Source organism: Rhagoletis pomonella, unplaced genomic scaffold (genome assembly GCF_013731165.1).
Source record: "Rhagoletis pomonella isolate Grant_MI unplaced genomic scaffold, Rhpom_1.0 Rhpom_scaffold_00005, whole genome shotgun sequence".
Taxonomy (NCBI): Eukaryota; Metazoa; Arthropoda; class Insecta; order Diptera; family Tephritidae; genus Rhagoletis; species Rhagoletis pomonella.
In genome coordinates, this window is record NW_023458559.1 from 54,015,011 (window position 1) to 54,039,975 (window position 24,965).

At 35.8% G+C, this 24,965-nt stretch overlaps 3 protein-coding genes across 3 annotated transcripts; 1 reads left to right on the forward strand and 2 right to left on the reverse strand.

The window, feature by feature from the left end:
- The first annotated feature begins 3,393 nt into the window (after positions 1–3,393).
- LOC118739923 lies at positions 3,394–4,770 on the forward strand. The gene has a single exon (XM_036471423.1). The coding sequence runs from the start codon at positions 3,644–3,646 to the stop codon at positions 4,682–4,684; it is 1,041 nt and encodes a 346-aa protein (XP_036327316.1). The 5' UTR covers positions 3,394–3,643; the 3' UTR covers positions 4,685–4,770.
- A 14,768-nt stretch (positions 4,771–19,538) lies between these two features.
- LOC118739924 lies at positions 19,539–20,768 on the reverse strand. The gene has a single exon (XM_036471425.1). It carries the CDS (start codon positions 20,427–20,429, stop codon positions 19,647–19,649), a length of 783 nt encoding a protein of 260 aa, XP_036327318.1. The 5' UTR covers positions 20,430–20,768; the 3' UTR covers positions 19,539–19,646.
- A 2,738-nt stretch (positions 20,769–23,506) lies between these two features.
- LOC118739925 lies at positions 23,507–24,492 on the reverse strand. Its single transcript, XM_036471426.1, has one exon. The coding sequence runs from the start codon at positions 24,369–24,371 to the stop codon at positions 23,589–23,591; it is 783 nt and encodes a 260-aa protein (XP_036327319.1). The 5' UTR covers positions 24,372–24,492; the 3' UTR covers positions 23,507–23,588.
- Between the last annotated feature and the right edge of the window lie 473 nt (positions 24,493–24,965).

Consider the following 24,965-nt stretch of genomic DNA (forward strand, 5'->3'; position numbering starts at 1 on the left):
AGGCCTGCTAGAGATTGATTTGAAAAACATTTATCCTTAAAACCTCTTCTTCCGTAATATAAAATAGATGACTGCTACTGATATTTGATGTATTTTCGAAAAAGTTCCAACCAAGAGTCCTATCATTGTACACGCAGTTTGGGATTAGTTGCAATCAACGAGCATAAGATGTCCATATATTTTCGAATTTCCTCCGAAGTCTACGTGATTTGTTAGTGAAAAAAGTTATGAAAAATTCGGAAATTACGTATACTTTCTCAGAAATGCGCGCAGTCAAGAAAATCCCGCTTTTAATATGCCACACACGGACTCCTCTTTTTACCATTCACATACACATACGTAAATATGACTATGTGTGCAGGTATGACGAAAATAACTTCTGCCGGCATTATGAATGGAAGGAAGCACAGATAAAAAAACAACATAAAAATAAACAAAAATGTAAAAATAAAAGCGTTTTATAAAAAAATAAATATAATTATCGAATTGCTTTAACAAAAATAAGAAGAGCATAAGAACATAAGAACAAAAAATATTTAATGCCAACCACGTACAAAATTTTAATTTCGTTGAAATCATTGGTGATAATTTATTTTTTTTTTATTTTAGTAATGTTATTTTGTAATTTTATATTTGTATGCTAATTTTTGTCGAGCCATATTTAAAGCGATTTACGAGCATTCAAAATGTATAGAACGAGAATCATTAAGCAACCAAGGCATGTGTACGCATGTTTGTGTATGTCCCAGAACAAGTTACTCTCGAGTCCATTGTAAGTTAAGGCATAAGCTTGTAGTGGGGTAAGGTTTGTATGCTTGAGGCTCTCATATAATGTTCACCCAACAAGTGGATACATGAAAAAGCATATATGTAAATATGTATGCACACTAGGGTGGTCAAAAAATGCATGTGAAAAAGTAAAATCGGAAATTTTTGCTCTCACGGGGGTTCTACACTGAAAAACATACTCCTACTTTTTATTTTGAAGTCAAAAACATTTAGAGCTCAAAAAAAAAGAGAAAAGCGCTCAAAGTTTTCCGTGTGTTTTGTTAGAAAATAAACTACTTTTCGTAGAAATGATATAGAATTCTTGAAAATCAATATTTTTCGATCGGAAAACTCTGTCTCTCGTCAGGAGATTCCCAATAATATTACCCAATTATTTATTTAAGCATTTTTCATAGTAACTATATTTTATAGGTCCGCCAAAACCCCCGAAAAATGCCAGAGAATGCAATGGGGGGATAAATAAAAAATCTTTAGTATTAAAAAATGGTTAAATATACAATTGGGTATTGTGTCCTGAAGAGTACCAGAGTTTTCCGATCGAAAATACGAAAATTTGTTTTTTCCTATATAAAATACATTGATTTCAAAATAAAAAATGGGAGTATATTTTTTCGATATAGAACAATCCTAGGGGGTAAGAGCACTAAAATTCAGAATTTCTTATTTTGTACCACCCTAATGTAAACACGTACATATGTAAACTCACTCATTTTCACAATCAAATGCGAATATAGTTCTGGACATGCTAGGTGTATGTATGACTTAGGGATGTTATCCCGGACTTAGCAAATAATCCCGGGATTTTCGGGATTTGTAATTTGCAACGGTGGCCTTATGTTGACCAGTTTTCGCTATATTTCTTTTGTTTATTTAATATTTTTTTTTATATATAATTTTACACACAAAAAAATCTGGGCCAAATATATGCAGTAAAATTGCGCTTTTAGGTTTTCTCGCTGACATCAGGATTTTTTAAAAGGACTTTGAAAATTTAATAATATGATCAATTCCGAAAATGGTTTAAAAAACTTAGCGCAATGTACAGTTTGGGTATCAAATTAAAGAGAATGTTCTGTAGAGAAAGAACAGATACAAATTTTTGGTGCATAAGGTATTGAAAATGTCCTTAAAAATTCTATCCTTGAAATTTTGCCATATTTATTTTGAAAAATTTATATGTTAAGGACTAATATAGACTCGACAACGTCCTCGAATATAGTCCTTCTAACTTTATTAGCTTAAAAAAATAAGATTGATTAAAAGGGTGATTTCATTACCTGTTCGTCCATGTGAATCCAAAAAATTTAAATTTTTTTAAATCCTACAGAATCTTTTCTTTCATTTGGTACCCATTTTTATTCTACATTGCACTGAATTTTTAAAAAATTTTTTATAATTTATCATATCTTTGAAATTATAAAGTTCTAATAAAAAAATTCTAAAACTAAAAATGCAGTTCGTGAAAATATTGATTGCTTGGCGTGTTTTGAAATTTCAATCAAGTAGAGCCCATTAAATTACAGGAGGATAAAGTGCAAGTTTCAAGTGTCTAAAAGTAATGTTGAGTTTTTATAATTTTTTTGCTGGCGGTGTCACGCATTTTCTTCCATTCAAACTATGTTTGTTCGACAATTTGTTTATATGGAAGAAAATGCCCAGCATCGTTGAAAAAATTCCCAAAAATTAACGGTACTTTGTAGCTGCATGAAACTTGCATTTTATCCTACTTTAATTTAATGGGCTGTAAAGCTGCGTACCTCAAATTTTTCTAAAAATGCTGAGTAAAAAGTTTGAAATTTTGGCAAATTTTTTTGCTTTATAGGTAGACTTTTATAAAAAAAAATTAAATATTAAATAAAGAAAATAAATATAGACTAAACTGGTTGAAATAAGGCGTTTCTTTTATTTCGGCCACTAGTATTATGAACTTCTTTCTTCCACAAACATACATATCGCACACCGTCTTCAAAAGAGTCACAACTCAAAACTTGGCATTTTTGAGATAATACGCTAAAAATGTACGCAGAGCTTTTATTTACATTTCAGCAAAATCTGGAGCAAATTTTTGTTAAAATTTATTTAAAAAAAGCTAAGGTAAAGTAGCGCTTGCCCATATGATTATCATGTGCTAAGAAATAGTTTTTCGCATTTTCTGACAAACGTATTATTTTGAGTTTTGACTCTTTTGAAGACGGTGTGCGATATGTTGACTTAATTTTTTTTTTTGCATCGAGCTTTTTTCGACATGCCTTAAGTTACTTTATCAGATACGTAAACGCTAAAGTATTGGTTAATGCGTATAAATTTACTTACTGTATTTTGTTATGTTACTAGTGAAATATTTTTTAACTTAAACAATAAAGAAGATTTCAAACCCACTTATTTATTATTTATTTTATTGTAGGACAACTTCTCAAACTATATTGATGCAATTTTTTCATGGATACCGGTATTGTATTAACGATGTCCCGAAAATCCCGGAATCGCAAAAATCGAAAAAATTAACATCCCTAGTATGACTCCATTGGGGGGAGCAACGTGGCGTATGTGCAACATTGAAATACCTTTGTAATTTATTGCTGATCACGAGCACACTTCGGGAGAGCACTTGTGCCAGAGAGGACGCCATTCTGTAGACGGGCGTTCGCCAAATTGGCATTTCATATAAAAGTGATGGTCGGCATCTCCATCAAAAATAGTCGGAATTAGTATTTGAATACAATTAAGTGTGAAATCAAAGCGGTGTTGAAGAAAAAAAAAACACCGAATAATAATATAAAACAACCACAAAATTATTAAACAAAAACTTTGGAAAACTTAGCTGAAGCATAATTTTTTTTATTTATTACTAAAAATGTCGCGCTTTCTTCAAGTCCTCCTGGCCGCCGTATTAGTCTGTAGCGCTACGCATGCGCGACAGTTACGCAACAACCGCTACTCAGCGCGCATCGAAGAGGCTCCCGATAATGCGGACGGTGGTGTAGTAGCTGTTGTGAAGCAAGTGTATCCCACGCCTTACCCAGCTGCAGGCTATAGACCTGGACGCGCATTCAATTTGCCTGGTGAAGATGAGGATGCTGCAGAAGATGGCGTGGAGGAGGAAGAAGGCTCCGGACTAGCCACTACCACAACTGAGTTACCAGAGGATTTACTCACCACCACAATTACGGAGGCGATAGACACAGAAACCACAACACTATATAACTGGGTGGCGTCTGAGATTTCCAGTGACGAGCAGGGACGCGCTGTTAAGGCGCCCTATCCAGCCGCCGGTTGGCGTCCAAGTCGCGCATTTTTGTTGCCCACCGAAGTGAAAGCCGCGCAGGAGGCCGAAGCGGCGGCAGCGGTTACGCAAAACGATAGCGATGTGGTTGATGCGCTTCCCACCAGCACTGCAACACCGCTCGCACCTTTTACCACTCAACTTTCTTTGCTCGACGAAACTGCAACGGAGGTGGACGCAGATAATGCTGTTGTCCCCGCAGTGCCTCAATCGACAGTTTCGCGACGGTCCAAAGCACCGTATCCACCCTCCGGTTGGCGCCCGAATCGCGCTTTTCTGCTGCCCACGGAGGTGAAGGTTTCCGCTAATCAGGAATCAGCCCTATCAGTGAATGAGCCCGAAGCTGAATCACCTGTATCGCCAGCGGACAAAGCTGGACATCCCGCTTGTGGTGTGAGCGATAATCCGGTAGCGCCGAAGCCTGAGGAGGGTGCCAAAGAGAATCCGGATGCCGAACGTGTTTATGTCACAGCGAATCTGGATCCAGCCGTGGTGAATTCACCGCTCACATTGCCTGTGCTGTTGCGCTCAGAGCGGCTCATCTCGCCGCCGATTTATGTGCCGGCCGGTCGTTCCTTCGCCTACTCCGCCACGGTGCAGAGTTGGCGCTAAGGTGCTTAGCTAAAGTAGTAATAAAATCTTTTTAATTATGAAGAATGTAAATAATATATATTTTTAAGGCTGATCTTTTTATATGTACATACGAGTTATAAACCCACAGAAAACTAAAAGGAAAAAATAAATAAAATTCTACTAAAACAATCAAACTCTTGCACTTTACTTACATCCTATTTAGCTAGACACATCAAAACCGCATCGGTATTTAATTTAACTGTCTTTTAATTAATTACTACAAATAAATCCTTTTCTGTGAAACTTATGCACACACGTACGTGCAAACAACCTCACATAACATTTTTCAGTTACATAATTACCGTGCAAAGTTACTTACTTTTGCTATTTGTGTTACTTTGCTTTGCTTTAATTTTTAGCGTTGGTTGCTTGGTTGTTAAAGTTTTAATTACTTCCATTTGCCACTTTGAACAAAAATTACAAAGTCTGTCCGAGAGTTGTGTTCGCTCCTCCCGCCCTGCCCAGTGTAGATGCGTGTTCGTCCCCAATTTCGTTCTTATTTGTTCGTTTATTATTTGCAAAATTTGTTAACAAGTCGCTAGCTGACTCTTGAAACTTTTGCTTCGACAGTATTTAGATGAGTAAAAGCAGAGAAAAGGGAGTTACTCCAACTGGAGCAGGAGTGAAGAGGTGTGTGCAGGCACTGATTGAAGATTTTTCGTAGTATTTATGTATGTACGTCAGAAATTGCTTATGTGACGATTTTGTGAGTTTGCAAAGTTTTTTACTTTATCCATTTCGTCATGAAAATTTCACCGCAAGCTTTTGGAATTTGCCTGGAGTAAGGATTTTTGAACTAATAAAGTCGTACGCACACTTTTTTTTGAGATGGCAACCCAAATCAAAAAAAAAATTATTTCCGTTTCCTTATTTTTTTTTGTTAAAACTCACGCGTCTTTTTAAAAACTATAATCTATAAATATATTGAATAAAATTGCAACAGGCGATTGAGGAGAAATTGATATGGGGGGTCTTTGTTAGAGTAGCAGAAGCCAAAGAAACTATTTTTAGAATTTTCGTCTGTCTGTCTGTGTGTTTGTACACGCGATACTCTAAAACTAATACATGGAATTGAATGCAGTTTTCACCGATGTATTGGTAGAGGTCTAACTAAAAATATGTAAGGAAAAAAATTAGAGAGTCGCCACCTGTAGAAAAATTGCAGTTTAAGTAACTACGTATTGCAATTTGGCTGTCAATAGAAAGGCGTTTAAGAAGGCTTTCAGCCGCAAATAATTTTGTGCAACATTGCCACTTTGAAAAGATAAATTAAATATTGCAATACAGGTATCAAATTAAGAGGTTTGGTAAAGTTTACTGCCGAATATATTTGAAAAATTTTATTCAGTTAAATGGATAAAATAAATGAAATATTACTTAAGAAGGTTTACTGTTCAAAATATGATTGAAGCACGTTGCCACCAATTTGAAAAATTTATTCCAGTTATATTTAAGGTTGATATTGAATTAGTTTACCTTTGAAGAAAGTGCGCGGTATGAGAAAGTCAATATTTTGCCTACTTTTCAAGTACCTTAGAAAATATCAGGAACCGCAACGGTTACAACTTTTATTAAAAAAATCGCTCTCTATCAATTATTTTTTGGCTTTTATTTAATTACTCTATAATTAACAGTTTTTTCTGATTTTTATTTTAAAAACCCAAGATAACAATTATTTTTAATTTTTGTCTAAATAAACGTATGATTTAAAAATAAAAGTCGGTGACTGATTTTTATTGATGACCGTTATAAATAAAAGTCTTCAATATTTGTTATCTAAGAAATATAATACAGAAATCAAAAATAACTGTTATTTGCTGGTTATTTACATAAAAATCAAAAATAACTGTTATTTTGTATTTATTAAACAAAAATCAAAAATAAGTGTTATTTGCTTTTAATTTTGCATAAAAATTAGAAATAATTATTTTTTTTTTAATTTGATTCTCGGTGAAAAAAATAGATTGGTATGTATCACTTAGTTGTAAGACATTTCCTTCATAGTGAATTTTTCAATGACAGTTTTCATCATTAACTGTTATGTTTGGTCCCTGGAAAATATATTAATTAACACCCACGCTTGTATGAAAATCTCACTTTATAAAGCGCTTTAAATCTTTTTTGTTTCGTTATGAATGAGGCCATAAGAGTTTTGGAGAGCGAGTGACAGCAGAAAAATACTTTTAAGGCGCAGTGAATGAAGCCTGCCAGGTACTTGGTAGTGCATTGATAAAGTAGGTTGGATAAGGAAAATGAATTAGCAACACGAGTTTACGGGTTGTACATAGCTCAGCGGTTAACGCTTCTGACTTGCACATCGATGACGCGGGTTCGATCCCTGCTGAAGTCTAGAAAAAAGAAGTCTGATGAGGAGATGTGGTGGTCTCCGAAATAGCTGCTATAACTTCTACCGCTAAGACTTTGTTTCCTAATAAAACAATCGTGGTACAAAGCTCAACAAAAATTTTAAAATTTAAATTTTTTTAGCAGGTTTAGGTTTTAGAATTACTTTGTGCGAATACTGGAGATTTTTTTTTTAATTTTTATGGGGTGTTTTCGAATTTTTTTTAATGATATTTTTAGATGCAGCGATTTCTTGACTTTTAACTAAAGTCGGTCAGGAGCTTCTTGGAATTTTTGCGGGACTTTTGGGGATTTTTTCCTGCAGCAAATGTTAAAAATTCGGCATTTAACCTTTTGCCGTAGATATGGTGGTAAATTAAACACTTTTTAAATTGTTTTGAAATCAGTGATTATTTCATTGAGAAGGAGGGGGTAGATGCAACTAATTAATATATTTATTTATGAACATACAAATTTATTTAAGTTTAAGTTAAACTTTTGATTCGTTGACTGTAGCGATGTATGTCATGCATGGATGTATGCCATGCAAAGCCCGTTTAACTTTTGCCTATGATAAATCTTCGAAAGACTTTTTGGGAGATGCGCAAATTGTTTTCCATATGTAGCGTTCTTGTACAGGCCTATATGCATATTGTCCTTTAAAGTACAAAACCGCGTACCGTCATACTGCAACACCGCGTAACTGACATTTGCTGCTAAAGTTTGGATTTGCTCACACAAGCTCTTGGCTCAATCCTTATCCATTCATATTGAAATATACTAGTCAGAAATGCGATTGCTTTATCAAAAAAGAGAACCACTTTGAAATATGAGTGTTTTTACTCTCTAGAAAATAATTTATACAACCTCACATACGCGGTTTTGCATTTTGTTGATACGCGGTTTTGTACTTTAAACGACGATATACTTATGTACATACATATGTATATTAACAGCATACATACATATCTTCCCTACTGAGTCTGTTTAATATTATTTTTGTGCTGGGTAGCTTCAGTTTCAATTATAAATATCTCATCTGAATTTCTCCGAAGTTGTTTATTTACTTTTGCAATTTCTGTTGACGACATTAATGCATTTTTTTTGTTGTTGTTTCTTGTTTGTTACTGCCACAAATTTCGTTGCTGTTTTTGTTGCCGTTGCAGTTGCTAATGTCATTCATGTTTGTTCTAGTTGTTGATCATTGATGCTTTTTTGCCGCTGCTTCAATTTTTGACTGCCAACCAGAACTTGCTGCACTTGTAGGTGCATATGCTTGAATGTAACGGGTGATTTTTTTGAGGTTAGGATTTTCATGCATTAGTATTTGACAGATCACGTGGGATTTCAGACATGGTGTCAAAGAGAAAGATGCTCAGTATGCTTTGAAATTTCATCATGAATAGACTTACTAACGAGCAACGCTTGCAAATCATTGAATTTTATTACCAAAATCAGTGTTCGGTTCGAAATGTGTTTCGCGCGTGTGTTTTGTTCAGCGATGAGGCTCATTTCTGGTTGAATGGCTTCGTAAATAAGCAAAATTGCCGCATTTGGAGTGAAGAGCAACCAGAAGCCGTTCAAGAACTGCCCATGCATCCCGAAAAATGCACTGTTTGGTGTGGTTTGTACGCTGGTGGAATCATTGGACCGTATTTTTTTCAAAGATGCTGTTGGACGCAACGTTACGGTGAATGGCGATCGCTATCGTTCGATGCTAACAAACTTTTTGTTGCCAAAAATGGAAGAACTGAACTTGGTTGACATGTGGTTTCAACAAGATGGCGCTACATGCCACACAGCTCGCGATTCTATGGCCATTTTGAGGGAAAACTTCGGAGAACAATTCATCTCAAGAAATGGACCGGTAAGTTGGCCACCAAGATCATGCGATTTGACGCCTTTAGACTATTTTTTGTGGGGCTACGTCAAGTCTAAAGTCTACAGAAATAAGCCAGCAACTATTCCAGCTTTGGAAGACAACATTTCCGAAGAAATTCGGGCTATTCCGGCCGAAATGCTCGAAAAAGTTGCCCAAAATTGGACTTTCCGAATGGACCACCTAAGACGCAGCCGCGGTCAACATTTAAATGAAATTATCTTCAAAAAGTAAATGTCATGGACCAATCTAACGTTTCAAATAAAGAACCGATGAGATTTTGCAAATTTTATGCCTTTTTTTAAAAAAAAAAGTTATCAAGCTCTTAAAAAATCACCCGTTATTATGTGTCGGTATAATTTGCAACTTTCGTCGTAATGAAATGACTTTGGTGCGCCTCAAATATGCAGAGACTTTTTGCGGCTGTCGGCTTTTAGTAACTTCGGTTAATTTTGCTGTCGATTTAAAAATGCACATACATACATAGAAACCAGCAAATGTATGCTTGTATTTGAATATCTGTGAGCATTTTCTTCTGCTCTTTTTTATGCTGCTGTCAGCAAAGTTTTTGCGGCTGATCAACTTGCTAGGTTGACTAGATTTTGATTTTGTGCTGACAGTGTTTTGGCATTTTATCAAATAATTTTGTTTTTAAATAACTAAACATTAGTTCTAATTTAGATAAACCTGTGAATCATGCCAAGCTTTAAATGCGCAAAATTTTAGTCTAGTTTTTTTCTGCCAAGGTTCTAATCGTACCAAAATTTATGTCCAGTTTCAAAATTACTAAAAATTAAAGCTTAATCGAAAGCACCCAAAAATTTACATAGTAAGTCCAGTGTTTTAATGACCACTAACTTACGTCCTTAATATATGTGGCCAAAAATGTATGTCCAGTGTATGGAATACGAAAAGTATGACCGGTTGAATACTACCAGCTTATTATGCCTAATTTATCAGAAGCTTTTATCCAAGTTTTAGAGGTTCAAAATTGAATACAAAATTTTCAAATAAAAAAAAAATTGATAAAATTTTTAAATGACCAAAAATTCATATCCGGTTTTTAAATAACCATAAAAAGGTGTACCAAAACGTCAACCAAGAATGTTTGTCTAAGTTTATAAGGCCTAAAAATGTAAGCCCACTTTTTAAAAACAGAAAATTATGTCATATTTTTAAAAGATCCGAAATTTCTGTCCTATTTTTAAATCATCATATACAGTCGTGTCTTAGAGGTTGGAGGCGTGTATTACCTCTCCGTAGAATCTGGGTTCGATCCATGGTCCGGTCACCATCTAAAATTAGTAAAGGGGTTTTCTACCCGCGTTCGCTCCTCTATTTGCGCCATGAAAAAAACTTATCTTTAAAACCGTTTGCCATTCGAAGGCGGCGTATAACTGTAGGTCCTTCCCATTTGTGTAGCAACATCAAGACGCACACCACAATTTGGAACAGAAGCTCGGCCAAGCGCTAACAAATGTGTAAGTGCCAAATATTAACATTTTTTAATTGTCAAGCATACGTATGAGAAAATCTCACGAGTTGTTAAATTTTTCGACAACAACATGGTTTTGGCCGAAAATGGTAGCACACTTACCTTAGGCAATGCATCAACTTCAGTTCTGCATAAAGAACCAGTTTCCATCGTGAAATCGTATTTACAGTGGCGGATTGAAGGTGGGGTTTTGGGGGTCGAAATACCACCGAAATTTTTGGATCAACTTTAAGTATTTTTTATTTAATTTTATTATTTATTTTATGATTATTAACAGGTTCCCTATCCAGTGAATCACATGTGATATATGGGATAAGTTTTGTCTAACCATTAATTGATTTTTATTCCCATACTTGATCATTATTTGGAGCAAATAAATGTGAGATTTGTCAATCACAAAATACTAATAAAAAGCCTAAAAAATATTCAAAATATCTTGACAAAGAAAATTTGTAGTAGTTTTTGTCAAATGGCATAGGATTTTGAAATATACTGGCCAAATGACTATCAAACATCGACCGAATTTTTCAAGCCAAATAGAGCGAATTCAAAAAGTTTTAATCAAATCGGCTCTTCGCTTCAGTGAACCTATACCACCTTACGAACCTCGTTGCCAGCTGTTGGCTTTAAAGCCCTTTGCTCAATGTCCCTTTTCGTAACCATACGCCATGCTAAATTTGCTGCACTTTCAAGGGCCTTCTTAGAGTTAAATAATGTTCCAAATCTTGATCCGGCACTACCCCATGCAACAGTCCGTACCCTCTTATTTAACCACTTTAACAAGTCCTTAAGTACACTTGTTCAGTAGTCGGTAAGAATATATTGTTAATTAAACTAATATTATATAAATAAATAAATTGAATTACCGTTAAAAATATTCTCGTGCATCATAAAGTGGCGAAATTTCTCAATTTCCATCAGTTTGCGGACATTAACCTACGCTCCAAAGTAAGTAGTGAGTGGAAAAACGTTTTAAGTGCAGGTGTCCATGGCCAATTTAGAATTAACAAGTGTAATGCAAAAGTGTAATAATGGCAAAAAACGTACAATACATTTCGTAAATTGGAATCATATGAAAAATATGAGACTAATAAGTAGTGTGGAAGAATATTCAGGAAGAAATGGAAAAGGGGTATTAAAAAAAATTATCAGAAACGGTAATGTGGAAAAACGTTGTAAGAGCTGTGTTAATATTAATTTTGATTTTGTATTCCCCAAATTTTCATCTGCGTTTGTTCTCTTCACTGCTCAAGCTTCATATTGGAGACTATTCAAAATCAATTCTCCAATTTTTATAAAATTAATGGTCATGCAGACCTTATGCTCATCTATATAACTTTCTTCATGTATATAACAATTTGGGAATGAATTTCGAGTGTGTCGATATACATAAATTGTAAAAATGGAATTTTATTTTTCCATATCATAGTCATTTATCAATTTAATTTACACTGGATTGGTTCGTTTTGGCAAGAAGAACATTTTCACCATTTAATTTTAACACTTTGAAATATCTAAATTTAATAAAATTAAAAAAAAAACAAAATTTCAAAAACTTCAAAAAAAATGCGACAGATATTCTGCATGCTGCCATTTTTTTAATTTCGTGGCACACTCATGAAACTTTACAGATTTGTTGTATTTGATGCCAAGGCCTATTGCCTCTAATACTATGAACATTCTATCAGAAAATTTCCCAAAGTTATTAAAAAAAAACAATTGTGCTTTTTTCGAGTGACAATGAAAAAATGAGTAGCTTCGCTACTTGTTCGCCTATATAAACGTTTTAAGGCTAAAATTTCTCAAATACTTGATTTATTTTTTATTGTACTTGTTCCTGGAACTCCATTAATTGGAACTGCAAGAAGAATGCCTTAGCGCTTTTTTTCTGGCGAGAGAAGGAAGTGACACTAAAAAAAAAAAACTCGTGAGATTTGCTAATATAACGTTCAAGAGTTCGTTACAGCAAATTTAGTACTCTACCCCGAAATTGCTTCTTTTAGACTTTTTCATAATAATCATGCATAAGTTTGAAAATTTTCAATTAAATTTATCACAAATTTCAACTAAATTTATCGATCTAAATTGCATCACATTATTTACGCTCATTGCCATTTTGTTTTTAGTTTCATTCACATATTGACCTTTAAGCGTTTAATTAAGCTTCTAATAAAAATATTAAAAATTCTATATGCACACTTCTAAAAAAGTTACAACTGTGTGTGATGAAAATACTAAATTCTGAGCATAGAACTTGAACAAAAGGAATATTTAATGAAATTGGCAAAATTTGCTACATAAAAGTTATAACTAGCGTGGGGTGTAAAGGCAAGGGGAGATAAAAATATTACTAAAAATTCTGGGTCAACAAAAAATGATGTCACCTGAAAAAAATATTTGCAGCACACATGTACATGCACGCAAAGCTAAAACCAAGCCGACGCAAATGACATGCAAAAACCTTAAAATAGATTTAAAATTAATTCAGCAATAAACAGAGAAATATTTTCAATAAATTTACACATTTCGGGGCTTAAAATATGCTAGCAAACAATTGAGAAAAGAAAAACGTTTAGCCATACACTGGCGCGCCAGCAAAGCGTAATCTATACCTTCTGCGTGAGTATGTATATACAGTGTATTCCATTTGTAATGGACTCGGTAGTTCCCCGAATTCAGTAAAGAGAGGCAACGGTCTCTGCAACAGAAAATTTCTATATGTATACTTAAACAAAGTTCATTGGTTCACTGAAATCTGTCAAAATAGGCAATCAGCTTTTGCGGTAGACTGTAAGTGACGGTTCGTTGGTTTTTGATCTGTGGTTTGTTCACTTTAGGAAAAATGTCGGAACGGAAAAACGGGCATTTACCTTGCATGAAAATATAGAATTTTGTATTTATAATTTGTAAATTATTTCTTTATTATTTAAAAATATTTTATTCTGATAAAATGGACAGTCGGTTATAATGGACAATTTGACGCGGTCTCGTGGAGTCCATTATAACCGGGTTGCACTGTATGTAGGTATGTATGTATGTCTGTACAAAAAACGGAAGTCGGAAATTGAATTTCGGCAAATAAGCGTACAAAAACGCACATACACACATTTCAACAAATGCATACATACATATGCACATGTACACTGCTTGCATATAAATGCAGGCAAAATAATAAAAATAAACAAACTTTCAGCGATGTAATGAAAACAAAAGTGAACGATGGCAGTGAATATTGAAAAATGAATAACAAGTAGCAAATAAAATTATCACCAATAAAAATAAAAAAACAGTGATTTTGGACTATTTTTAGCATAAGACGAAAGAAAAAAATAATTCGCTCTGCCCCCGCTAAATGCTTGTAAAGCCATAATAGACCCAAAAATCATAACAAAACAGGCAAACAAAGATACGTGCGAATGTGTTCAATAATTATACCCTGCAGGGAAACCGCAGACTAGTGAATCAAATTTCTAGTTCCGCACTATATTTTTATCGCCAAAAACCAACCAGTGCAATAGTAACTAGATGCCCACCAGTCCAAAATCAGCGAAATGTGGTACTTAAAAAAAACTATTTTATTTAACTTTTCCATTAGAAGGCTATATCTCAGGTGAAGAATTTAGAACTGGCTTAGAATTATAGAAAAAGGAATGCAGTACGAACAGGATTTTATATGTCTAATTTAGAACTGTTTCGGAACTATCGAAAAAGGGATGTGTTTAGAGTAGCAGCTTTTTCGTAGTTTGGTAATACAAGATGAAAATTTGTGCTAACATTTTAACATCTTGGGACCTTATGTAATCTAACCAATAACAGCGAGCACCTCTGCAAACTCAGCTAGAGCCAAAGGTATGTAAAACGTACATTTCTCACTATAATTAAAAAAAAAAAATTATTTCAAATTGAAAACCCATTTCATTGGAAATAATTTAAAATCGCACACACGGAAGAACCAAAAAGACTAAAAAAATCATGATCCTTTTTTCTTTCGTTTGTCGATTTTAGAACTGGTTCGGAATTATAGAATTTGGGAAGTTCGGATCTATTGAAAAAGGGGTGCAGCGGGGGGCGATTGCCACTTCCTATGACATGTTAAATTCGTAATTTTTTTGCATGCAAAGAGTTTTATCGCGAACCAGTTCTGGATCTAAATGTGCTAGAAGCGCACCAGTTCAGAATAGGATCCCGGGATCCCGAACTTTCTAAGGTCTCGAAAATCCCGGGATTCTTGGCAAGTAATCACGGGATTTTCGGGATTTGTAATTTGCACTGATGGCAATAATAGAAACTCCTTTTCTGACCAGTATTGGCTATATTTCTTTTTTTATTCAATAATTAATATTTTTTTTTATAAATGTCTAGCTCATTGTATATATAACGCCGCGCGATAGTAAATGTTAAACACAAAGATTAATATATTCGCGAAACCATAGGCCAAATATAGAAAAATTGCGTTTTTAGTTTTTCACTCTGACGTCAGTAGTTCAAAAATTATTTAAAAAATTCAGAGAAATGTGCTTAGAGAAGAAGTATGGGTATAAAATTAATGAGGAAATTCTGTGGAACTTAAACATATTCAAGTATCTAGTGCAGAAGGGCTGTTAAATATTGAAAATATCATTTTAAAATTTTATCCTTGAAATTTCGCAATATTTGTTCGAATTTCGTTCTTCTAACTTTGGCAGCTTAAAAATTTCCTATTCTTCCTGGTGAATCCAAAAAATTTAAATTATTTAAATTCCAAAGAAATTTCCTATTGCATATCTTACCCATATTTTTATTCTACATTGCATTGAATTTTTTAATAATTTTTGGAATTAATCATATTTTTGAAATTACAAAGTCCTTCAAAATAAATTCTGCGGTCAGAGAGAAAAAATGAAAACGCCTCTTTAAATAAAAAAGTTGGTTTCAAACCATGGTACAATAATTACAGGTATTGTCTTCCTAGAGAGTTTTGCTTCACATCGAAATTCGTGCTCCCTTATTTTCATTTTGACGCAGTTCAATGTTGATTCTTTTACTTTTATTTGGCTTTGCTTTTTGTTTTCGCTCAATTTAATTTTTATAATTTTTTCAAAACAAAAGAAGTAACGTTTAAAATTAATTGAGCCATACAAATTTTGAATTCATCTACAAGCAACTGTTTTTTTCCAGCTTTTGCAAATTGAATAAGTTATCTGTAAGATGGTTTGTTAAAAAAAAGGGGGAAATATATGGTATATGGGGTATGGAAAAAGGCATATTTCCAGCAGTAAACGTTTTAGTGTGGGCAACAATGATATTTTTTAAATGTACCATGTTTTCAAACCCATTTATTTATTATTTATTTAATGGTAGGAGAGCTTCTCAAACAATATAGAAGCAATTTTTTCGATTCAAGTTGTTGAAGAGTAATGCATATCTAAATCCCGGTACTAATCTCGGGATCGGAAAAAAGCCGAAAAATTAACATCCCTAGGTCAGAACTAGTGATTTTCTCCACAGGGTAATCACCAAACACATACACACATAATCGACACAGCAAACAACAAGACAGCGTCGCTTGAGCTTTAGCCGCCGCTACGTGAACGGCATGCATGAATGGGCGGGTCGGCTGTCGGTCGTTGTTGCGCGGACTATAGCCACGGCCGCATTCACAGTCACAGGCACAACCACAGATCTGACAAAGCCATTGATAGTGACAGTGGTCGGCGACTGTTGAAAACCACACGCAAACAACCACAATAAAAAGCAACGAAAAGGACAAAGTTGTAAGTTGCAAAGATAAAACTTTGTATCGAACGCTTGAAGTTTTGTTTGTTATTGTTGCATTTCACACATGCTGCTATTATATTCGACCTTACAGCTGATGGCTTGCTTTTATTTTTGCGCTTAGCTATTTCGTGCGTTTCAAACTTGCCAAAGTTTAACGAAGCGCCTTAAATGTTTTAAATTGAATTGTGCGAACATTGAACTGTGATTGAGGTGCTTTTCCAGCACCAGAAGCACAGTCACTCCTGCCTGTTCCGTCTGTCTAAGTCCATCTGTAGAGAGTACGAGCTTTCTGGCAGTGAAAGCCTGTTTTATTTGTTGTTTTTCTCTATGTTTTTCTACTAACTACTCTTTCCAAAAAGCAGCTGCCAATGTTTACAGCTGAGGTTTCATTTTCATTTAATTGAAGCTTACTATATACTGTTTTGTTGTTGTTTTCATTGTTTGCCTATAAGCTGCTACTTTGTATGCAAGCGTTGCAAATTTCGTTGTTTGAAGTTCAAATCTGACACTTGTTGAATACGATAAGGCAGGCCCAAACGTTGGTACAGTGTTCAGTGGTTGATCAAATGTGTTTTTTTTTTGATGGTTTAAATGTTTTAGCAGAATAACGCAAATAACGTGTGCAGATGTATAGCACGATTGAGCGTGCACCTTCCACTTTAGAAGTACTGCCCTGCTTTTATCGTTTTTAACATTTGGTTATCGTTTTTATTATTTTACTGTTCGCAATTTTATACATATTTCAAAGCCAAGGATTTTATCCACTTGTCAGTATTATTTCTAAGTGTTCAGTTTTCAAATAATTAAAAAATTATGTCCAGATTTTAATTGGCAAAAGATTTGTTCCAGTTAAAATTCATGTCCAGTTCTAAATGCCCAAAATCTACATATGCACAGTTCTAAAATGACCCAAAATGTATGTAAGCTATTAGATATAAAAATGCTGTTCTATTTTTAACTACCAAAATTTAATGTCAAATTTTGTCAATTTTTATTCAAAAGTTATTCCACTCATATGGGTATTGCGTAAGTTTTCAATAGTATTTTCTATTATTAGAATGTGCCTCATTAAGCTATTTTTATCAAGAAATTATAGAAGAAAATATTTTTGTAAAGAGTTTTGAAACAAGTTTTTGTATTGCAAATATTGTTTTAATAAAATGAAACTTTAATTATAGAAACAAATGTAATTTAGGAAAAAACTGGCTTTTAATAAAGAAATATGTTTAGAAAATTTAAAAAAAAGTTTACCAAAAAAAAGAATATTTTTGCCAATATGACTACAAAAAAATAATAAGTTATTGAGCGTAAAAATTTCCCTTACATAAGTAAGTAATTTTGAGGAAAAAATATTTGGGGCAAAAACTTTTTAAAATGTTTTTAGGCATTTTTTTTAAGAAAATGATGTCTTACGATTATAAAAGCTTATATATAAAAAAAATTACTTTTGGAAAAAAAATTATTGCTTTGGGCAAAAAACATTATTTGAAAAACAATTTGGGGAAAAACAATTAAAAAGTAGCTTTGGAAAAAATTATATTATAGGAAGAAATTATGAGATTAACGAATTTTTTTTAATAAAAAATTAGGAAAAAATCAGTTATTAGTTAAAATTTATGCAAATTTTTAGGAAAAAATATTTTTTTTTATTTTACTATTATTTTATTTAACTTTACAATTGAAATCATGAATTTTTTGGTTATAGGCTTATGGTAATGACAGGGTTAAATTTATGCCCAGATTTCTTAAATTACCAAAAAATTATGCAGTCTCTAATTGTTAAGAATTTATGTCCGGTTTTAAAAATGCTGAATATTTTGTCCAATTTTAAAATTACCAAAAATCGATGTCCAATTCTTAAATTAAAGAAAATTTTTGTGCACTTTTAACTTTCGATCCATGTTGATCTACTTATTGTGGCATAAAATGATATGAAGAAAGCTCACGTTTTCATTAGCAACTCTTGCCTACATATTTCCCAATATTCTTCACTTAAACCTAAACACTGTCCGAATGTCAAAATCGACACACAGTAATATTTTTTGCTAACGTTTCAGGCGATAAAACTAAGTCAAAAACTCAATTTGACACTCGAGGACGCAGAGTAATCGGTTCACGTGTGCTAAAATCAAATCAGACACTGCCACCCTGGAGGTTACAGTGGCGGCCAATATGACTCAAACCGAGTTGGCAGGTGGAAAATTGGCATTTAATTAACCATATTTTTCTAAATGAAATGTTTACATAGAATCTCAAAACAGAAAACAATATTCTATCGCATTTGTAAGCCACTTGATGCCTTGCCAAGTTTTCGCATTCAATTTCGCATATAAAGGCTTCACAACAAATCGGAGCGTCACAAATTTGCAAGAAAACCTGCAAAAGAAAGCCACAAAGAGCCTCTCTAAAATGTTAAAAATAATGTTTATAGCTGTGATTTTAATACTTGCAGTCAGCATGAGTGCTGCTGAGGAGTCCACACGCTTAGCGCGACATCGTCATCGCGTGCTGCATCATCGATACCCGCAGACTTTCCGGTACAAACCGGGTGCTGATGAAGAGCAATCACGGCGCAGAGGCGGTTATCGCCCCTCTGGTTATCGGCCATCGCAAACTTTCGAACTGCCAAACGAAGGTCGGCAGCCATGGGCGCCGCAAAGCGGCGAACGCATGCAAGGCAAGGTACCACATCGCCGCCCAGTGGACATTTATGGCTCACCGCCAGTCAGATGGCCAATCAGACCACCTTCTGGCAGACCACAGTTGCCGAATCCGCACGACATTTATGGGCCGCCAGCAGAGTTGCCCCCCAGCACCTCGGACGATGATGTTGGTGCTGACGGCTTTCGCGCCGAATATGAATATGAACAGGACCCGGAGGAAGAGTTTGATCGCTTACAAAAGTCCGACGAGCAACAGCAGGCGCAGCAGCAGAAAATTAAATCGGCTATGCAACAGTCGGAGCAGTATATTCGTGCGAATCCGACGCGATCAGAATCACAGCGGACGCAGCCGGATGAGGATAAGATAGAGAACTTTGAAATACCACTTGAGTATTTGCGCAGTTCGCAAGGTGTGTGAGATGTTGTGATCAGCGAACAAACGAATATAGTGTTGTGCGAAATGTGATTCAGAGATGTCAACTATGGCCTAAATAAACATATTTATTTTATTTAAAAGTGCATTGACATTTTATTTTAACGAGAAGATCGTAATAGCCAAACCCCCAGAATGTGCTGCGGCATCCTTGTGGGAAGTAAGATAGGCAAGCTTCGCAAACATTTTTCAAAATAATCGTTTATATTTATCAGTCTAAAAAAATCTTTAACAATTTTTCGTGTTATACCACGTCCCTAACTGTTAACAATTTTCTATACTTCTCATATTTACTTAAAGCGCTGAAAACTCTTCATCCCTATTAGTCTATAATCCTTAGTCATATCTTCAATTATTTCCGCTTGCCCGCTTTACCACTGCTGCAGTTGAGCGGCGGAGTAGTAGAAGATGGGTTGCTGTGCCTGCTGCCGAGCGGCAAATTGTTGCGGAACCAAGAACTGTTGTTGTTGTGGCAATTGTTGTAGCCGAGCGGGAGGAGCTTTGGCCGATGTCTTGGCTTTGATGATGCGTGCAGACTTGACGGCAGTGGTGCGCGCGCGGGTAGAAACAGGAGTGCGCAACTTGGCTGGACGAGCGGAAAATTTGCCTACGTTGAAGCGACGACCAGATGTCAAACGCGCAGATTGGATTTCCTCCTCAGCAGCCTCGGCGGCTTCAGCTTGCTCCTCTTCCTCGGCAATGGTGGCTTCGATTTCCTCAACGGGTGTGATTTCGTTCACAGCTGGCACATCCTCAGCCTCTGGTGGGCCATAGATTAGATCGGGCTCGTGTTCACCCTCAGCATCATCAGCGACAGCAGCTTCGACCACTTCTTCCTCATCATCAGCTGGTTGCTGTTCAGCAGGGAGATCAGCATTCACAGAAACATTTACATCAGTTTCAGGTGCAACGGGCACCTCCGGTGCAGCAGCAGCAGCTCCAACTTCATCGAATGGAATCTCGGGTATCAATTCTTTGGCGGAGGGGTATGGCGTAACATTAGCTTCTTCGGCGACTTCCTGGCGTGCCAAGAAACGACTGTGTTGCTTGGATAGTTGTAGGCGGCCGTTGCGGCTGCGGTAGCGTGGCGCTTCAGCGGCACAGAGCGCGACGGCCAGGCAGACGACGAGCAGGATTTGAAAGAAGCGAGACATTTTGAGTTGGTTTGTGCTTTACTAAGTTGGGTGACTTGAGTACTGATACAATTTACTTAGCGACTTCTAGTTTTTATATTAGTTTGTCGCAAAAGCGTTTGAATTGAGTTTTAGCAGTAAAGGCCTTAAAAGTTCGAAAACACCTTATTAATATGTAGAGATTTCCCATGGTACTTATTAAGCAAACACGTTACTTAGTGCTACTTATTCGATTACGTATTCAAACTTATGTAAATTTGTTAGTTGGTGTGGGCTCTTTGTGCTTTGCTTTAATTTTCAAACTTGGCTGTTTTTGTTTGGACTGTGTTTAAATTATTACAACTGTAATTATCATAAATGGACAAGCAACATATAATTTTAATGCGGTTTATGAAAAATGTAAACAAAAATTAGCAAACTATTTGTAAAATGACTTTAGTTTCAATGCAGGATTACTCTTAAGTGGCGCCAAAACTGCTGATATGGGCCGGGTTAAACATTTTAAAGCATTAATTTTTCTTTTTTTAGCTGGCACCAAATAGAAGACACATTTCCATTGCCGTCTTAAATAACCTAGCAAAAGTGTATAAAGATACGTAACAGTTTCAGTGCGTTTGAAAGGCGCCATGCCGCTTTATCCCATAGCCCCAATTTTCTCTAAAAGTATGGCATTGATTTCATATACATATCTCCATGCCATGATCGAGTACTCTACCATAAACACTTCCGGAGATAAGCAGTATGAAAAATTCGGTTTGTGGGGGAAGAGCTACGCCCCCTTTTCCAATAGCCCCAACTTTTCTTCATGACTATGCGATTGATTTTATATATGAATATGAAGTTCCAGTACTTCCAGTTCTATCATGAACACTGCCAGAGGTATGCAGTAGGAAAAAATCGGTTTGTATGGGTGGCGCCACTTCCCCTTTTCCAATAGCTCCAATTTTTCTACATGACTGCGATCTCGAGTACTCCACCATGAACACCTCCAGCGATATTCAGCATGAAAAATTCGGTTTGTATGGGAGTTGCCACGCCCCCTGTACCTAGCGATATAAAATATACTTTACATCCGATTCTCATACCTGCCATATATACACAAAAAATGTCATAAAGATCGGTCGAGCCGTTTAGGAGGAGTTCGACCACAAACACCGTGACACGAGATTTTTATATATTCGATTTGAGAGTTGTTCACTCGCATGATGCAAATAAGTTTATGCTTCCATGTTGCTTTCATTGACGGTAAGCTACTTTTTAACCATTCCATTGTTCATATTTCCACTAAAGAGGATCCAAATTAAAGCAGCATCCTAATTTCTAAACTTTTTGAAGGGTCAGCTATAATAATACTTCATGCAACACTACAGATAATGCCACTTTTTTTTGCGGTAAGGTACTTTAAGGTATTTTAAAGCAAAACACACTTATTAACCGCTCGATGAAATTAGTTATCTGCTCCACATTATAATCACATATCATATGAGTAAGTGATTGAAGTGGTCTTCTTGAGAAGCATATGAATTTGCACTTTTTCAAGTTGAGTGACATAGAATTTATTTCACACCATATAACTATTCAGGTCAGCCTGCAAACGTTATCTATCTTCTGAAGTGCTAATGGACTTGAAGAGCTCAACGTCAACAGCAAATACTCGAATATATTTGAAAGATCGTTAATGAATAAAAGAAATAAAAGTGGGTCAAGGTGCAGTACGCCAGACGTCATATGAATAACACGCTTCGTACCCATTAAATAAAAAGAAATCCATTGCAGGAAAATTGGGGGAAAACCGATCCGGTCAAGTTTGTACAAGAGGAATAAATAACGTCTGTTTGCAAGTTAAACTTAAATCCATTGGTTAGAAGTGTGGTTAATTCTAGTGGATTTGATATAGTCGATTTCCCTTTACTAAACTTATGTTGCGATATAGAATAAGATAATTCTTCAGTAATTATTAATTCAAATACTTTAGGAATAGAACAAAACTTCGTAATTCCACTATAGTTTAAAATACTTAATCTGCTGCAATTTTCATAGAGTGGTAAGATGAACGACTCCTTACACGAGAAGGGAAAACAACCGCCGTTCTAATCTCAGCGCTTGGCATCGGAAGCATTTTCGACAAATTTTGACCAGCCCCACCGGATGGGTTAAGCTGCACATTTTATGAACATGATGTTTGTAAGTACCAGAAAAAGAAGAGATAGACCCATGAAAAAGTATACCAATACGATCAGAACGTCGACCTGAGTATTTAGCCATGTCAGTCTGTCTGTTTATTACTTACAGCTCTCATACGACTGATTGTTCAGATATGGGGAAATGCCTTAAAACTCCTCAATTTTGACTGCTCAAACCGGGCAATTTTGTGAGCCAAATAATCATACAAAGTCTACTGGGAAAAACGTCAAGAACGATGCTTTATAAGCTACATATTTACTACATAGATCTCCTATACCGCTGATTGTTCACGAAAAAGTTTTAGTGAATAAGCTCTTTCATGTAGGCAGATGAACCTATTAAGTTCTGTGACCTGTTTACTTTTCGACCATACAAGACCTATTGTGAAAATCATTTAGACTTTTGCTTTATAAGATAGTATATCCTCCATGCGTGTTTGTTATTTAATTCCTTTGTCTATGTTTGTATGTACTGAAGGTAAACAAATTTGCTATTTACCAAACAACTAACTTAAAAGTAGTAATTAATTTGAAGTAAAATTTGTTCATGGTCATGAAGGGTATGAAGCTTTCGGCATAGCCAAAGACAGCACTGTCCTTTCTTGTTTTGTTTGTTTTAGGATGAGCCTTTTATCGTCAATGCAAAAATCTTGCCATGGAGTAGAGGTAAGCTTCCTTTTTAAATTATCAGCATAACCCTGTGTAGAAATATAAAGCTTCACTTAAATGCCATCTCCTTGGCAAGGAGGCAAAAATGGTAAGGTCGATAGTAAATGCATACCTATTGTTGTGCACCAGCTATTCCTTGCTATAAATTTTCAAGCTAATTTGAAGTTTAGAATAAAATTTTGTATTTCTTTATGTTTTTATTCTTAGTCTAAAAAAATCTTTAACAACATATGGGTATCCCTATAAACTCCTCTTGTCTTAGTTCTAATTGTTAACATTTTTTTATGCTAAATATTTATAACCTTTTCCGAATAATCGGCATCCAATTTTACCATTGTTGCAATTGAGCGGCAGAATAGTAGAACAAGGGTTGCTGTGCCTGCTGCTGTGCGGCAAATTGTTGCGGAACGAAGAATTGCTGTTGTTGTGGCAATTGCTGTAGGCGAGCGGGACGGACTTTGGTCGATGTCTTAGCTTTGACGATGCGTGCGGACTTGACGGCAGTGGTGCGTGCACGGGCAGAAGCAGGAGCGCGCAACTTGGCTGGACGTGCCGAGAATTTGCGTACGTTGAAGCGACGACCAGATGTCAAACGCGCAGATTGGATTTCCTCCTCAGCAGCCTCGGCGGCTTCGGCTTGCTCCTCTTCCTCGGCAATGGTGGCTTCGATTTCCTCAACGGGTGTGATTTCGTTCACAGCTGGCACGTCCTCAGCCTCTGGTGGGCCATAGATGAGATCCGGCTCGTGTTCATCCTCAGCATCATCAGCGGCAGTAGCTTCAACCGCCTCTTCCTCGTCATCAGCTGGTGGCTGTTCGGCAGGGAGATCAACATTCACAGAAACATTTACATCAGTTTCAGGCGCAACGGGTACCTCCGGTGCAGCGGCAGCAGCTGCAGCTTCATCAAATGGAATCTCGGGTATCAATTCTTTGGCGGAGGGGTATGGCGTAACACCAGCTTCTTCAGCGACTTCCTGGCGTGCCAAGAAACGACTGTGTTGCTTGGCTAGTTGTAGGCGGCCGTTGCGGCTGCGGTAGCGTGGCGCTTCAGCGGTACAGAGCGCGACGGCCAGGCAGGCGATGAGCAGGATTTGGAAAAAGCGACACATTATAGTTTATTTAGTTGAGTTTGTTGCTGTGCTAGATAGGGTTAGCTGTGAACTGATACCGTTTGTGGTCAGCGCGGACGTTTTTATAGAAACTAAAAAATTCGCAGCGAATGCAAGCAACCTTTAGAGGTTTTATTAAATTAAATACTTATTTTGTTTGTGTCTCTTTACTGCTGCATAATTTTTTATTTGTTTTTAGGTAATTTGTATTTTTGTTTTACTAATTAAATTTATTTGTAAACATTTTTTTATTTTTCTTGTTAGTCCAATTCAGTTCAGTTTTTTTCGGCAACGTTCTTGCCTATTTGAGGGGCGTACGGCACATGCATTGCATAATGAAGCCATTTCAGGCGTCTAAGCCGTAATTGTTAGACGCTGCAAGCAAACTAAAATACCTTAATGCGGGGGAGTCATTTTGTTATTGTTCCATTTTTTTTTTTACTATTTCTACTTCTTTTGCTTATTTTTCCTGCTACTTCTGCGTACGTGACGCGTTGGCGTCGGAAATACTCTAATCATAATTCCGACAGCACCACACTTAGAGGCAGACATGGCCAAAAAGACGAACAACACAAAGTAGTAAGTTTTCGTATT